General features: G+C 39.6%; 1 protein-coding gene across 1 annotated transcript; it reads right to left on the reverse strand.

The window, feature by feature from the left end:
* Positions 1-136: 136 nt before the first annotated feature.
* On the reverse strand, positions 137-16,352 carry surf6 (surfeit 6). The gene is made up of 5 exons (XM_063068350.1): positions 16,250-16,352; positions 16,007-16,137; positions 13,681-13,842; positions 13,474-13,562; positions 137-4,050 (listed from the first exon to the last, which is right to left on the reverse strand). The coding sequence occupies exons 2-5, from the start codon at positions 16,104-16,106 to the stop codon at positions 3,367-3,369; spliced, it is 1,035 nt and encodes a 344-aa protein (XP_062924420.1). The 5' UTR covers positions 16,107-16,137; positions 16,250-16,352; the 3' UTR covers positions 137-3,366.
* Between the last annotated feature and the right edge of the window lie 177 nt (positions 16,353-16,529).

Consider the following 16,529-nt stretch of genomic DNA (forward strand, 5'->3'; position numbering starts at 1 on the left):
ATTCACCAGCTTACTTTCTGGCAGAGCTATTTTACTAAATGCCCAAAGCCAAAGCTCTTTTGTCATGTTTCCATAACATTTGGACACAGAATTTGGATACATTTAGAAAAAACAGAGGGCTATGGGTAACCCCAGGTAACTTTTTTTTATTAATTTGTTTGAGTTTCTACAATGCAGCAAAAACAATTTAAAAAAAGGTTTATAGTGCAAAACAAACATATCAAATGTACAATTCATAACAGTTAAGGAAAAGCACCCATAGTAAAATCGTCAAAAAGTTAGTTACCAACCCACCCCACCCTCCTACTACTCAACATCAAGCCAATCTTCTGATCAACTTTTCTATATATCGTAACTTTTATCAACACAGAGCTGTATTTATAAAAAGGTATATTGCCTACTACCTGAGCAAAAAAAAACCTAAAGTCTTAACCGAAAGAAGTTGGAAGTAAGGGATTTAAATGCAAAAGAGAAAAAAGGAGGAATAAACCCTTAATCTAAACGGGAATTATAAAAATATTCAAGAAAACTTCCCCACACCTTTTGGAACTTTATGTCCAAATTTAGAAATGAATAATGAATCTTTTCAAGGTCTAAGCAGGACATAATGTCTCTAAGCCATTGAGCATGAGTGGGTGGGGCAACATCTCTCCACCTAAGCAGGACTGCATGTCTGGCCAAGAGAGGGGCAAAAGACAATGTACGATCTTTAGTCGGACTCAGATGCATGTCAACTTCTCCCGAGGTGCCAAAAAGAGCAATCAGAGGGTTAGGTTCCAAATAGCAATTAAGTATATGGGATAAGTTAAAAAGACATTTCTCCAAGCTAGGACAAGCCCAGTACATATGAATAAGGGAAGCCTCACCCCTTTTACACTGTCACAACAGGGACTAATATCAGGATAGAACTGCGATAATTTAGTTTTAGGCATACGAGCCCTGTGTACAACTTTGAACTGTAAAAGGCAGTGGCAAGCACATAAAGAAGTTGAATTAACTGACTTGATAATTGAATCCCAAACCTCGTCAGACAAAGGAAAATTTAATTCATGCTCCCAGGCAGTTTTAACTTTGTCAAAGGGGGCTCGCCTCAAAATTGCTAACTTATCTCCAATAGTGGATATTAAACCTTTACCCTATGGGTTCATACGAAGAAACAAGTCCACAACATTCTTACCGGGTACCTCAGTAAAGTTTGGTATTAAAGGGTTGATAAAATGTCTAATTTAGAGATATCTGAAGAAATGAGTGTTGGGAAGGTTGAACTTTACAGTTTTTCAGAAGTTGCAAAGCGATTGTCTATGAAAAGATCTTCAAAGCACCTAATGCCCTTTCTGTGCCAGTCTTAAAATGTGAAATCCTGCTTAGAAGGCTGAAAAAGATGATTACAGGACTAGAGAGAGAAACCGTGAAGACCATTATAATTTTCTGAACTGAGCCCATATTCTCAGAGTGTGTCTGATGACAGGATTAACAATTGACTTAGGCAGAGAGCAAGGAAGTGCGGATCCAAGAAGTGTGGGAATGGAGAGATTTGTGTAAGAGTTCAACTCCATTGCCATCCATATTGAGCAGTTAGACTGACTATAAAAGTAAGACCAAAAGATAAGACAATGTATGTTAGCTGCCCAGTAATATAAACGAAAATTGGGCAAGGCTATACCACCTATCGTTTTGGGTTTTTGAAGGTGAGCTTTATTTAGTCTGGAGCATTTGCCCTTCCATAGATAGGACGAAATAATAGAATCTAACCAGTCAAAAAAAGCTTTAGAAATAAAAATTGGTAAAGAATGAAATAAGTATAAAAATTTAGGAAAGATAACATTTTAACATTAATTCAACCTATCAGAGACATAGACAGGGGTGACCACTGTACTAGACTCTGTTTTGTATGGTTTAAAAGATGTGAAATTTTCTCCAAAAAGACGCTTATAATTCCTAGTTACTGTAAGGCCAAGGTAAGTAAATTGATTATTTACTACTTTAAAACGGAGGTTATGAAATTCTGATATTTGTGCTTCTCCGTTTATTGGAAAGAGTTCGCTCTTATGTAAATTAAGTTTGTATCTGGAAAGCTGGCTAAATTTGTTAAGGAGTGAAAATATTGGGGATAAGCTAGGTAATTTCTAAGGTAAGGACATGTTCGGCACAGCTTTGTGGGCCAAAGGGCCCGTATTGTGCTGTAGGTTTTCTGTTTCTGTTTTTAAGCTTATGAGCTGACATAAACGCATGTCCATTATAGAAGCAAAACTAGTAACAAAATAAGACAATTGGAGCAATATGAAACCAAATACAGAAGTCAATACATTAAAAACTGAGTCATCATTAGGGGATGCCAGAAAAATACTCCACATGCCTTTATAATATCGACATGGGATTTGATGTAAGTGTAGAGTTGCAATCACTTGAGCCAAGTATGATGTTCTCCACAAGGGTTGTCTAGTGTCCTCGGGTGGCTGTAGAGGCCGATCTGGGATCCACATATTCTGGTGCAGTGTGGGCAAGATAACTGGTGGCTGTGGTTAACAGTTAATGTTTCGGTGTTTTGGCTGTTCCACAGGTAATAACTTCCTATCACAGACACATTAGACAACAAATTCAGCTGAATATGTTATTTTTTTTCTACATGCTCTGGTCTGATCCACAGGAAGATCTGAAATGTAAATGCTTTTGGAAGTAATTCTGAGAGGTAATGTCTTTTTCTCTCCCAAAAGATTCCATCTTCTAAATTAAACGGCAGATGCCATCTCTCTGGCCCTAGTATCAATTGTTTGGCGACAATAAAGTAAAAATAATATGAACATTTTAAGACTTTAAAATATGGCACCAGTTTAAGGTAGCAACTTACTAAATTAAAATAAAACAATTAACTACATTAGAAACTTTATTTTGCTTTTCATGTCTTCTTGAACAAGTTACAAATTACATTTAAATGCAGAGAAATTTCACAATGTGCCAACTTAGGATTCACTTTTTAAAAATAAAACCACAATCTCATTATCAGTTGTGCTTACTACAGTGAGCAAGAATTAATTTATTGTTCAATGATAAACTGGGGAAGAAAATGAACTTCCCATTCAAGGCAGCATGTTAATTTTCAACTGTTCTGCACTCCCCATAAAATACTGACTCTTTTTTGGAGGACAATCCCAAGGATGTTGGCTACCCAAAAAATTAACCTTAATTAAAAAGTAAAGTTCTTCAGAAAAAAAACATCGAGTCCTTCCTTTCATACAAGGTGAAACAGTATGGAACAAAAGTTGCTGTGTACACAGCACTACTAAAAAATTTGAGATTTGAAATGCTGTGGGATTAGTATATTACACTTCTTACATTTCTGTGCACATTAAAATTTAGCTATCCTACTCAAAGATTTACTTTTTTCAAATCTTCAGGAAGTATACGCCCCTTCTTTCTTGCCTTGTTTTTCCTTCGCTCTATTGCAGCCTCTTTCTTTCTCTTTAAGTTTGTTTTCCTTCTATCTTGGCGTTGCTGCATCTTCTCAACAACATGCTCGGTTCGCTTTTCCCAGCGTTTCTGTCGCTGTGATTTGAGTTTTTCCTTTCTTTTCAATGAAGCCTTTAACATTTCTTCATTGTCCTTAATTTTCAGACCTTCAGCTTTGTACAGAATGTTCGTCCACTTCATTTTTGTTTCTACTTGCTTTGCTTTATTTTCATCTTTACTTTTTAATTCTTCAATCTTATTCTTATGGGCCTCCAGCCTAGACAAAAGTTGTTTGTAGTTTCTGCCAGTCAAAGGTGTAATGCCACCTTTAATGCTCCTTTTCTTCTCTTTCTTCTTCTCTTTCTTGTCTTTAATTGCTTCACTAGTCACTTCCACTTTGTTGAAGATTATCTCAGTTTCTACTTTCTCAGTTTTGTCTTTCTTCTCTCCATTCTCAGTTGTTACCACATTGCTCTCCTGAACAATATTCTCCTCTTTCTTCATCTGTAATTCCTTCCTTTTCCGTTTCTTCCTTTCCCTCTCCTGCTTTCTCCGCAGACGTTTCTTCTCCACTTCTTCAGACGACAAACCTTTTTGGTTGCCCTGAAAAGAAGCAAGAAACAAATCTCTTAATAAAAGGGAAAAGGTAATAAATGGACATCTTTGAGTAATCATTGGCTTAAATCACTTACGTGACCCAATACTTAAAATTGCTCAGTTTTCAACTAAAAAATAAGTACTTTCAATCCTTCAGTGCCAATTCATTCCATTATAGCTTTTCAACTTAACTAGGTCCTTACCTTCAACTCCAGTTTCCACAATGGATCATCTTACACTTCTCTGCTAGCTGCAATGAGACACACACACACACTTCAGCTCACTTACGCCATGCTGACCTGGTCACCTGCCTACTCCCGATTTCATCCAACACCCCCCACCCCCGCCATGCCTCTCTCATCCATATAGTTATCCAAACTTTTCTTAAATGTTACAACTACAACTTCTAGTGGCAGCTCACTCCACACGCTGAGTGAGGAAGTTCCAAGTGAGCAGGAATCTCTCTTCGCAGAGGCTGGCGAATCACTGGATTTCTCCATCCCGGAAGGTTGTGGTAACTGATCACTGGAGGTGTCTAGAGAGGGCATGGATACTTGTTGAATGGTGAGCGGACTGAATGTTCAGGAAAATATCTAACTCCTTTCAGCAGTTTGAAGGGATTGCATCCTTTGTGACTTCTTCGCACGCTCCTCTGTCGCTGCTCACCACTGTACGCCATGTTTCCATGCAATTGGAAAAGGTCCAATGCCTGTTCTTTCATTCCTCTTCCTACTATTGTTACATGCTCAAGGAGATCTGTTTGTTTTGTGTGAGAATGCTGTAATGGTCTTTTGGAGGTCACCTGATGTGATCTTCCCGCCGATGTGAGGTCGCGTGATGACGCGTGCCCCGTGACTATATAAGGGTCGATTCAGGTGAAGCAGTGGGTTTTTGAGTTTGTAGATTTCCAGGTAGAACGTGTTGTGCCTCCGTTTCTGTTGCGTGTTTGTTTTTGTGACGCAGTTTCATTTTTAAAACGGAAGGTGCGTTCTCTTACAAGATACTGCACTTGGACTGGATTTGTGGCTGGAAGTGCCAATTTACTCAATTGCGACAGTTTTGAAGGGAGAGTGAAGAATTCATCGAAGTGAAGGACCGAGAGAAGTCGGCATTGTTTGGCAGTTTAATAAAGGATCGACCTTATTGAGTCTTGGTTGAAGAGAACCTGCATTGAGATAACTCTTGCAATAGCGCAATGAGTTCATGCACAAAGTCTCTCTCTCGAAAAGGAATTTAAGGTCAGTTGATTTAAACTGTTTATTTTCGGCATCGGGAATCCTGCACACAGAACCGGCAGTAAAGGTGCGTCGGTGAAGAAATCGTTCTCCAGAGAAGTCTCTCCCAATTGAATGTGTAAAACTGTTGGACTTTCGAAGTTATCGCTTTAAGAACTCTATCTGACTGTATCGCTTTAAGAACTGTTTTCGCATTTAATGCTTTAAGAACCAGAGCCGAATGGAGTTGATGAACGGCTGCATACCTGTTAACCTCCGGTTAAAGTTTTCCTTTGTTTTTTCCCTATTGTTTATACGTGTTTAATAAATGTTCGGTTGTTTTTATAAAACCAGTCTCCATTAATATTCATTGTTGCCGGTTACGTAACATAATCTGTAGGGGCTCGCGGGAGATGTTCCGATTTTGAGTTTAAGTGCTGGTAATTGCCATTTTGATTTGGAAAAGGGAATACCCGATTTTTTTGGTTTGATTGGTGTGTGTGTTGTATTCGGCAACAATGAATATTAATGAGTTTTTGAAGACGCCTGACTCAGAATTTTTAGAGAATGCGAGAAAACCTGTGGAATTGGAGATTGCTAAGAAGTTGGATATTAAAGGGATTACGAGAAATTCTACCAAGGCTTTCATACAAAGAAAAATTGCTGAACATTATATTAATTTGGAATATTTTGAGGAGGAGGTGTTAGAGAAGTTTCCAATGAATAATCTGGAAATGCAGTTGCATCTTGAACAGTTAAAGATTGAAAGATTTAAAGTAGAAATGAAAGAAAGAGAAGCTGAAAGCCAAAGGAAATTTGAGCTAGAGATGGAGAAAATAAGGTCTGGGAATCAGTCTTCTGGTTCTACAAAACAATTTATTGCGAGTTGTGAGATTATTTTGAATCCTTCATTTAATGAAGCTGATGTGGACACATATTTCCAACATTTTGAAACAGTTGCTCTGAGTTTAAAAGTGGCTGAAGGACCAATGGCCAGTGATGTTACGAAGTGTAATTAAAGGCAAGGCACAACAAGTTTATACAGCTTTAAATGCTGAGCAAGCACTGGATTATGATATTGTTAAAGAGAATATATTAAAAGCATATGAGATGGTTCCGGAAGCGTATAGAGAAAGACTTAGAAGTTTAAAGAAATCGGTGGAAAAAACTTATGTGGAATTTGCCTATTGAGAAATCTGTGTGTTTTGAGAGATGGGTTTCCTCTAAAAATGTGAATGGGGAGTATAATAAATTAAAAGAGCTGATTTTGCAGGAGGAATTTAAAAGAAGCATTCCTGTTGAAGTGAGAACATACTTAAATGAACGGGACACTGCTACATTGCAGGAGATTGCTAAATTGGCTGATGAGTATGTTTTAATTCACAAGAGTAAATTTTCTCCAGGTAAATTTTTTAAAAGGAAAACTAGCACAGAGAGTCAAGGTAAATCAGAAATTAAATCTGAAGTTAGTGAGAAAAGTAAGGATGAAGGGAGACATGTGAAGGAAAGACATTTTGGTATTATTTGTCATTATTGTAAGAAACCTGGACATGTAGTGGCTAACTGCTTCCGATTGAAACGGAAAGAGAAAGAAGTGGCCCCAGATGCTTGTGTGCAGCATATTGGAAAACCTGGAAAACCACAGGGTTTAGAAAATATTAATGAAGATGTGTCAGAGTCTGACCAAGTTAAGAAGGGATATGAGGCTTTTATAACAGAAGGATTTGTATCCTTGAAAGAAGGATCCAATGCAGTACCAATAAGGATACTTAAGAGATACTGGAGCTTCACAATCACTAATATTAGATAGTGTAGTGATGAGTCTGACACTGGTGAGGTAAATTATATAAGAGGAGTAGGGAGTGCCCTTATGCCAGTACAATTACATAGAGTAAATTTAAGGTCAGGATTAGTTACAAGGGTTGTTAAAGTAGGACTACAATCCAGTTTACCTGTGAACGATGTTTCTCTTTTGTTAGGGAATGACTTAGCAGGTGGACAAGTTTTTCCTAAAGTGCATTTGACAATAAATTCAAATTTTGAGGAACCACAGAGGGATTCTAACACAGATTCTTCCTGTGTTGTAACAAGAGCTATGGCTAAAAAGACAGATGTAAAGGATGTGGTTGTTACCCATGACAGTTCAAATCAAGATTCGAATTTTGAGGATGTATCAGAAACTTTCTTACCTACCTTATTTGATCAGGATTTTGGTGGTAAGTCTAATTAGGAAGATTTGTCTTTATCTTGGAAGGAGATGATAACAGAGCAGGGTAGGGATTCTGAGTTAGTTAAATTAAAAGAACAAGCTCTTCCAGATAGTGAAATTGGAAAAGCACCAGTTGGGTATTATTTTGAAAAGGAGGTATTAATGAGAAAGTGGAGATCGCCTACAATTCCCACTAGTGAGGAATGGGAAGTTAATCATCAGGTTGTTGTTCCTAAAATTTACCAAAATGAGATTTTGACTATGGCTCATAGTATTCCTTTGGGTGGTCATTTAGGGGTAAAGAAAACTATGAACAAAGTTTCTAAACATTTTTATTGGCCTGGTTTAAGACAAGATGTGGCAACATTTTGTAGAACGTGTCATACATGTCAAATTGTTGGTAAACCTAATCAGGTTACTCCAGTGGCTCCACTACAACCAATTCCTGTATTTGGTGAGCCGTTTTCAAAAATCATTGTAGACTGTGCAGGTCCTTTGCCAAAAACTAAAACTGGACATCAATATTTATTAACTATTATGTGCACAGCGTCTAGGTTTCCAGAGGCAGTACCTCTTAGGAATATAACAGCCAAAACTGTGACAAAAGCTCTTATAAAATTCTTCACTTATTTTGGGTTGCCTAAGGAAATAAAATTACTTCCTTGATCTGATTGTATGTCTGGGTTGTTTCAGCAGATAGCTTATAAACTGGGACCAAAGCAGATTATTTCCTCAGCCTATCATCCAGAATCACATGGAGCCTTGGAGAGATTTCATTCTACACTAAAAACTATGATCAGGACATATTGTGTAGAAAATGAAAAGGATTGGGATGAAGGTATACATTTACTACTTTTTGCAGTCAGGGAGGCAGTACAAGAATCATTAGGTTTTAGTCCTTTTGAACTTGTATTTGGACATAGAGTTCGAGGACCTTTGGCTTTGTTGAAGGAACAGTGGATTAATAAAGAAGTACACACTAGTTTGTTAGATTATGTTTTGAAATTTAAAGACAGATTGTACAAAGCTTGTAGTTTGGCTAAGGAAAATTTAAAGTTAGCTCGAGAAGATGAAGACATGGTATGATAAGGAAGCTAGGATGAGGTCATTTAAGCCTGGAGATAAGGTGTCCGTTCTTTTCCCAGTGCAAACGAACCCATCACAAGCAAAATTCCATGGTCCTTATGAAATTAAATCTAAAGTAAATGAGGTGGATTATGTGGTAAAAACCCCAGATAGGAGAAAGACAACACAGCTCTGTCATATAAATATGATAAAACCGTATTATGAAAGAGAAGTTGCTATTGTGACTGTTAAGGAAAAGGGTTAAGGAAATTAAACTCCAATTTAATAATCCAGTTTAATGTTACAGGAGTACAATATTTTGATCACTCATTTCAAGGGTAAAGACAATGTGATCGCTGACAGTTTGTCTAGATGTTAAATGTACAATGAAAATTTGTTTTTTTTTGGAGTGACATTTTATTATTTGTAACACTCTTACTGTACATTAGTTTGTAAAGGGCTGAAAGATTGTATATATTGTGTATTTCGTAAATTTTATACCTTTGTATTTTTTTTGTATAAATTGTTAAATTTTTGTTCTTCAAGAGACCAAAAATTTTTTTTTTTTTTGGAGGGAGGTGTTACATGCTCAAGGAGATCTGTTTGTGTGAGAATGCTGTAATGGTCTTTTGGAGGTCACCTGATGTGATCTTCCCGCCGATGTGAGGTCACGTGATGACATGTGCCCCGTGACTATATAAGGGTCGACTCAGGTGAAGCAGTGGGTTTTTGAGTTTGTAGATTTCCAGGTAGAACGTGTTGTGCCTCCGTTTCTATTGCGTGTTTGTTTTTGTGACGCAGTTTCATTTTTAAAACGGAAGGTGCGTTCTCTTACAAGATATTGCATTTGGACTAGAAATTTGTGGCTGGAAGTGCCAATTTACTCAATTCCGACAGTTTTGAAGGGAGAGTGAAGAATTCATCGAAGTGAAGGATCGAGAGAAGTCGGCATCGTTTGGCAGTTTAATAAAGGATCGACCTTATTGAGTCTTGGTTGAAGAGAACCTGCATTGAGATAACTCTTGCAATAGCGCAATGAGTTCATGCACAAAGGGTCTCTCTCGAAAAGGAATTTAAGGTCAGTTGATTTAAACTGTTTATTTTTGGCATCGGGAATCCTGTGGACAGCACCGGCAGTAAAAGTGCGTCGGTGAAGAAATTGTTCTCCAGAGAAGTCTCTCCCAATTGAATGTGTAAAACTGTTGGACTTTCAAAGTTATCGCTTTAAGAACTCTATCTGTCTGTATCGCATAATAAATGTTCGGTTGTTTTATAAAACCAGTCTTGATTAATATTTATTGTTGCCGGTTACATAACACTATCCAGGGACCTAACAAGTACTTCCACATGAAGCCGTTCACTTACTCTTCTCTCAAATTAGTACTATGCTTTTCTGTGTTTGTAATGTGGCTTCTGCTGCATTGGAGAAACTCGGAGAAAGATTGGGTGCATCTGCATTCAATCCACAGGGTAATCCTGAGCTTCTGACTACCTACCACTTTAACTCACTATTCAACTCCAACCCTTCTGTCTGTGTCCTCCTGCACAATTACAAGGTCCAATTACAAGCTTCAGCAACAACACTACATCTTTTGTCCTGGCCCATTGCAGCCTTCTGCCCTTAGATCACCTAGACAATACAAACACCTATGTCAGGATGCTGTTCATTGACTATAGCTCGGCATTTAATAGCATCATTCCTACAGTCCTGATCAATAAGCTACAGAACCTGGGCCTCTGCAACTCCTTCTGCAATAGTATTCTCAAATTCCAAAGCGGAAGACCACAATCTCTGCGGATTGGTAGTAATATCTCCTCCTTGCTGACTATCAACACTGGCTCACCTCAGGGATGTGTGCCTAGCCCACTGCTCTACTGTCTCTATACCCATGACTGTGTGGCTAGGCATAGCTCAAATGCCATCTATAAATTAAATTTGCTGATGACGTTGGCAGAATCTCAGATGGAAATGAGAGTGCGTACAGGAGCGAGATACACCAGCTAGTTGAGTGGTGGCACTCTATGTCAGTAAGACCAAAGAACAGATTGTGGACTTCAGAAAGGGTAGGACGAGGGAACACAAACCAATCCTCATAGAGGGATCAAAAGTGGAGAGAATGAGCAATTTTAAGTTCCTTGGTGTCAAGATCTCTGAGAACCTAACCTGGTCCCAACATATCGAAGCAACTATAAAAAAGGCAAGACAGCGGCTATATTTCATTAGGATTTGAGATTTGGTTTGTCACCTAAAACACTCAAAAACTTCTACAGATGTACTGTGGAGATCATTCTGACAGGTTGCATCAGTCCCAGGATCGAAAGAAGCTACAGAAAGTCGTAAAATTAGTCAGGTCCATCGTAGGTAATAGTCTTCATAGAATCCAAGCCATTTTCAAGAAGCGGTGCCTCAGAAAAGTGGCATCCATCATTAAGGGCCCCCATAACCCAGGACATGCCCCCTTTACACTGCCACCATCTGTCACCAAGGACGCCCATAACCCAGGACATGCCCCCTTTACACTGCCACCATCTGTCACCAAGGACGCCCATAACCCAGGACATGCCCCCTTTACACTGCCACCATCTGTCACCAAGGACGCCCATAACCCAGGACATGCCCTCTTTATACTGCCACCAAGGGCGCCCATAACCCAGGACATGCCCCCTTTACACTGCCACCATCTGTCACCAAGGACGCCCATAACCCAGGACATGCCCTCTTCTCACTGTTACCATCAGGAAGGAGGTACAGGAGCCTGAAAGCACACACTCAATAATTCAGGAACACCTCCCCCCCATCATTTGATTCCTAAATGGGCATTGAACACATGAACACCACATCACTTTTAAAAAATTATTTGTTTTTGCAGTATTTTAAATTTAACTATTCAATATACACACATACTTATTGTAATTAGTATTTATTTTCCTATACCATCATCTATTGCATTGTACTGCTGGCACGGTTAGCAAATTTCATGACATATGCCGGTGATATTACACCTGATTCTAATACTGAATTCTCCAACATTAGATAGATTACTGTAAACTTAAATTTTGCCAGACCAAATAATCACACCACACACAAGTCTTTACTTTAACCTCTTCACCAGTTTATTGTTCGAGCTCAGCCGGCGAGAAAACTCGAAGCCGAACATCAAGGAGACAGAGTTTCTAGCTGTCTCCCTGGCGGTTCAAACGAGCTTCTGATTTAATAAGCTGGAATGCTACAATTTATAGGACTAACAGACAAAGAACACTTAGTTACCATGATATTCGCGCCAAGTCAGTTAGAGCAAACTTAATTAATTAGATAAGAGAGTACACTAAATCATGGGTTTTAATTACAGACAAATTCTTGCCTTATCAGTAAAACTTGAATAGACAAGAGGTAGGAACATAGATCAATATGTGAATTCATAAGGCATGATGTATGCAGCATGTGTGAATACAGCCCACAGATCATTCTCAAAGGGTTCACTCAGCTGTGAGTTGTTTAAAAAAAACACAAGGCAGATTTCTTCCCCCCCCCCCGCCAGTCAAGGACAGTCTCTCCAACTTTTCAGAGAACAGAGCATACACAAGCTGGCACCTAATTTTAACCCACTATTTACCAGAATCAGAGAATCATTTCTTACTTCCCCAACACCCTTAAACTTCATCATTACTATTTCTGTCTGTATCAGAACCAGACATTTCTGCCTTTCATTTTTTGCTCAGCTTGTCTTTTTCTATTGGTAAAGACCAGTCTGCTGGCTACGTTCTACAGCCTTGCAAAGCATCGTACAGAAAAAGCAGCATAGTCTGATCCTAACTGTTACATCAACTTACTTGGTCTCACGCTGTCAGATATTCTCTTCCCCCACCTTCTCTGCCACTGAAAAGTAAATCACTTTCCCTCTTTCCCTGGTTTGACATGAAATATTACAGATGGCACTTGAGGTGTCAAGTTTTTCCAGCACTGTCTACTTATATTTCAAACTTCCAGCACATGCAAATTTTGATTTTCCTAGTTTATCCAATCTTATTTATCAAAATTCTAATTAAATTTATTATCAAAGTAGATATATATCAGCTTATAGTACCGTGAGATTCATATGAACAGGTCTTTCATATGAAGAAAGACTGGATGAACTGGGCCTGTACTCGTTGGAATTTAGAAGATTGAGGGGGGATCTTATTGAAACGTATAAAATTCTAAAGGGATTGGACAGGCTAGATGCAGGAAGATTGTTCCCGATGTTGGGGAAGTCCAGAACGAGGGGTCACAGTTTGAGGATAAAGGGGAAGCCTTTTAGGACCGAGATTAGGAAAAACTTCTTCACACAGAGAGTGGTGAATCTGTGGAATTCTCTGCCACAGGAAACAGTTGAGGCCAGTTCATTGGCTATATTCAAGAGGGAGTTAGATATGGCCCTTGTGGCTATGGGGGTCAGGGGGTATGGAGGGAAGGCTGGGGCGGGGTTCTGAGTTGGATGATCAGCCATGATCATAATAAATGGCGGTGCAGGCTCGAAGGGCCGAATGGCCTACTCCTGCACCTATTTTCTATGTTTCTATGTTTCTATCTTGCAACACATCTCTCTCAAAGCATACTGTGAACTGCATCTTTTGCATTAACAACCAACACACCCAATGATGTGCTGGGGACAGACCGTAAGTATTGCCACAAATTCCAATGCCAATGTAACATGCCAAGAATATTGAGAACACAAGCAGCATCAACAGAAGACAACAGCAGCCAAACAAGCCCCTTTGCCATCCACCCCCCACACAGACAGGCTTCCAATCCCAAAACAGGCAGCCACCTTTCTTTCCTTATGGCTGTAATTTTGCAATCCCAGTTGTAGTTTAATTAGAGCTATTATTAAACAAACATCAAAAGGTTCTGCTCCCACTCCCATCCTTCAGTAAAATTTAAGGCATTTCAAAATATCATACCTGCCCTTGGCTTTCTTGAATTTTTTCATGCAGTCTCTGACGTAGAATATTTACTGTTGAAAATGAAGTCATGTCCATATTGGTGACCACTAAAAGCAAATCAGAAGTTGTGATTTATAATTGGTGCAGAGTATAAACTTTTCTGTGGACAAAAATATCTATCTGGGGTGAATAGGAATATATTACTCAATGTTAGGGTTCTCACACCTCTTGGTCTTTGGTGGGTTTTGTTCTGTTTTGTTTCAGTTTGAGCAGTTTTGGGTTGTTCCGCATTCACTGACTGAAACATTTTTTTCTCCTTATTCTGCTGCTTTTTTCTTTTCTTCTTCTTAGTTTGTGCTGCATTTGCGAATCCATCTCTTTTAGGAACTGAAATGGAAACGCAAGTGAAATAGGACTTGAACTTTGTGGAATCAACAACACAATGATTAACAATATCACCCGGACATTTCTGTAGATTAGATCTCAAACTCTGTCAAGTCAACAGAAGCTAATTTCAAAGAAGTGCTAGAACACTGGAAGATGATATCCAGTCCCTGAAACACCAACATCTATCCGAATATATACTTCTGAAGAGCAAATTCCCCAAAACTAACTGCTCTTTCAGCAAGGAAACAATTCCCCGACACAAACAGTTCCATTTTCCAGCTTCTTCTTCAGTCTAATTTTCTGTTTTAAAACCCAAACCGATTAACTTGCACATTTTGCAATCCAGCACATCCAACATGATTTTTCTAGTTCATTTTATTGTCATTCAATGGTACACACGTATACCACCAAACAAAACACTAAATCCTTCTCAGGCTTCAAGCCAGGTACAGGTATGGATTATAACCAACGTTTCAATGACAAACTCTGCCATCTTCATCAGGAACGATGTCTGGGCATGTCTAGTCCAGTGGATAAGTACATGGATGAGAGACGTATCGCGAGAGCTATGATCCAGGTGTGGATCAATGGAACTAGATGAGTAATTGTTGGGCACATCAGTATAGGCAGGAAGGCCAAAAAAAAAATGCAATTTACTTTAACCTAAGATTCCTTCTTTTTGAAAACACTGGCTGTAAGCTTATAGATGCTTAAGTCACTCAGTAGGGCCAGAGACGGCAGATGCCATCTCTCTGGCCCTACATTCCTCCTTAGAACACCTGGAGAATAAAGATGCATACGTAAGGCTCCTTTTCATTGACTGCAGCTCCGCCTTTAATACCATCATTCCAAATAAACTGATTCCTGAGCTCCGGAACCTGGGTCTTAGCACTCAGATCTGCAGCTGGATCTTCAACTTCCTCACAGACAGGACCCAGGCTGTAAAAATAGGGGACAGTTCTCCTCTACAATCACTCTGAGCACCGGTGCCCCACAAGGCTGTGTACTCAGCCCCCTGCTGTACTCACTGTACACCATGATTGTGTAGCCAAGTTTCCATCAAACTCAATATATAGGTTTGCTGATGACACAACAGTTGTAGGCTGTATCTCGGGTAATGATGAGTTTGAGTACAGAGAGGAAATTAAGAACCTGGTAGCATGGTGCGAAGACAATAACCTATCCCTCAACGTCAGCAAGACGAAGGAATTGGTTGTTGACTTCAGAAGGAGTAGCGGACCGCACGACCCAATTCACTTCGGTGGTGCGCAAGTGGAACAGGTCAAAAGCTTTAAGTTCTTCGGGGTCAATATCACAAATGACCTGACTTGGACCAACCAAGCAGAGTTCACTGCCAAGAAGGCCCACTAGCGCCTTTACTTCCTGAGGAAACTAAAGAAATTTGGCCTGTCCCCTAAAATCCTCACTAATTTTTATAGATGCACCGTAGAAAGCATTCTTCTAGGGTACATCACAACCTGGTATGGAAGTTGTCCTGTCCAAGATCAGAAAAAGCTGCAGAAGATCGTGAACGCAGCCCAGCATATCACACAAACCAATCTTCCGTCCGTGGACTCACTTTACACCGCACGCTGTCGGAGCAGTGCTGCCAGGATAATCAAGGACACGACCCACCCAGCCAACACACTTTTCATCCCTCTTCCCTCCGGGAGAAGGCTCAGGAGCTTGAAGACCCGTATGGCCAGATTTGGGAACAGCTTCTTTCCAACTGTGATAAGACTGCTGAACGGATCCTGACCCGGATCTGGGCCATATCCTCCAAATATCCGGACCTGCCTCTCGGTTTTTTTGCACTACCTTACTTTCCATTTTCTATTTATGATTTATAATTTAAATTTGTAATATTTACTATTGATTTGTACTCCAGGGAGTGGGAAGCGCAGAATCAGATATCGCTGTGATGTTCTAGTATCAATTGTTTGGCGACAATAAATTATTTATCAGGGAGCACCTGTGGAGAACTTACTCGACTATTTTCCTCCATAAATACCACCTACTTTTATTTATTTCGTTCCGGAATCTTGGTTGTTGCTCCACATTCGAGCATCTGCAATCTCTTGTGTTTCTTTGGCTATAAGTTTGTTTTCTCTTCCCATCATTTGCTACTGAATACCTTAATATAACTTCGCAAATACATGCTTACCAAACTTTCGATTTCGTGCCTCCTGGCTCTGGACGGCACATACTTTGCTTCCTAAACTCTGTATGTACTTGTCTTTCGCAGCAAGGGTCAAGGCATCCATTGTGAACTGCAGTCTACCCAGGCTTATATACCTGCGAGCGGAGGGAAGTAAATGCAGTCAGTCAGCACACCGTTCAATATGCGTGACAGAAAGAGAACGAGAACAAGTCGAGTTTTTCTAAGTTAAAAAGTATCTCAGGATACCTGTAAAGACTGAAGCTCTCTGGAGATGTCCACGCTGCCAGCCCGCTGACGTCATCGGCATGCTGCTCGCTGAACCCCCCCTTGTCGCATTCTGATGACGCCACAACCGGCTGAACGTTGACAGTGTACGGTGATATGCTGCCTGCTATGACCCCAGACCGTTCCTAAAGTTCATTTATTTATTGTGGTGTAGGGCGACAGATATTGTTCGTTTTGGAAACTGTTCTACATAATTCACAAACACCATCACTGAGTAGTTGTTTACTTTAAGAGACGGTAA

Source organism: Mobula hypostoma, chromosome 15 (assembly GCF_963921235.1).
Source record: "Mobula hypostoma chromosome 15, sMobHyp1.1, whole genome shotgun sequence".
NCBI classification, from domain to species: Eukaryota; Metazoa; Chordata; class Chondrichthyes; order Myliobatiformes; family Myliobatidae; genus Mobula; species Mobula hypostoma.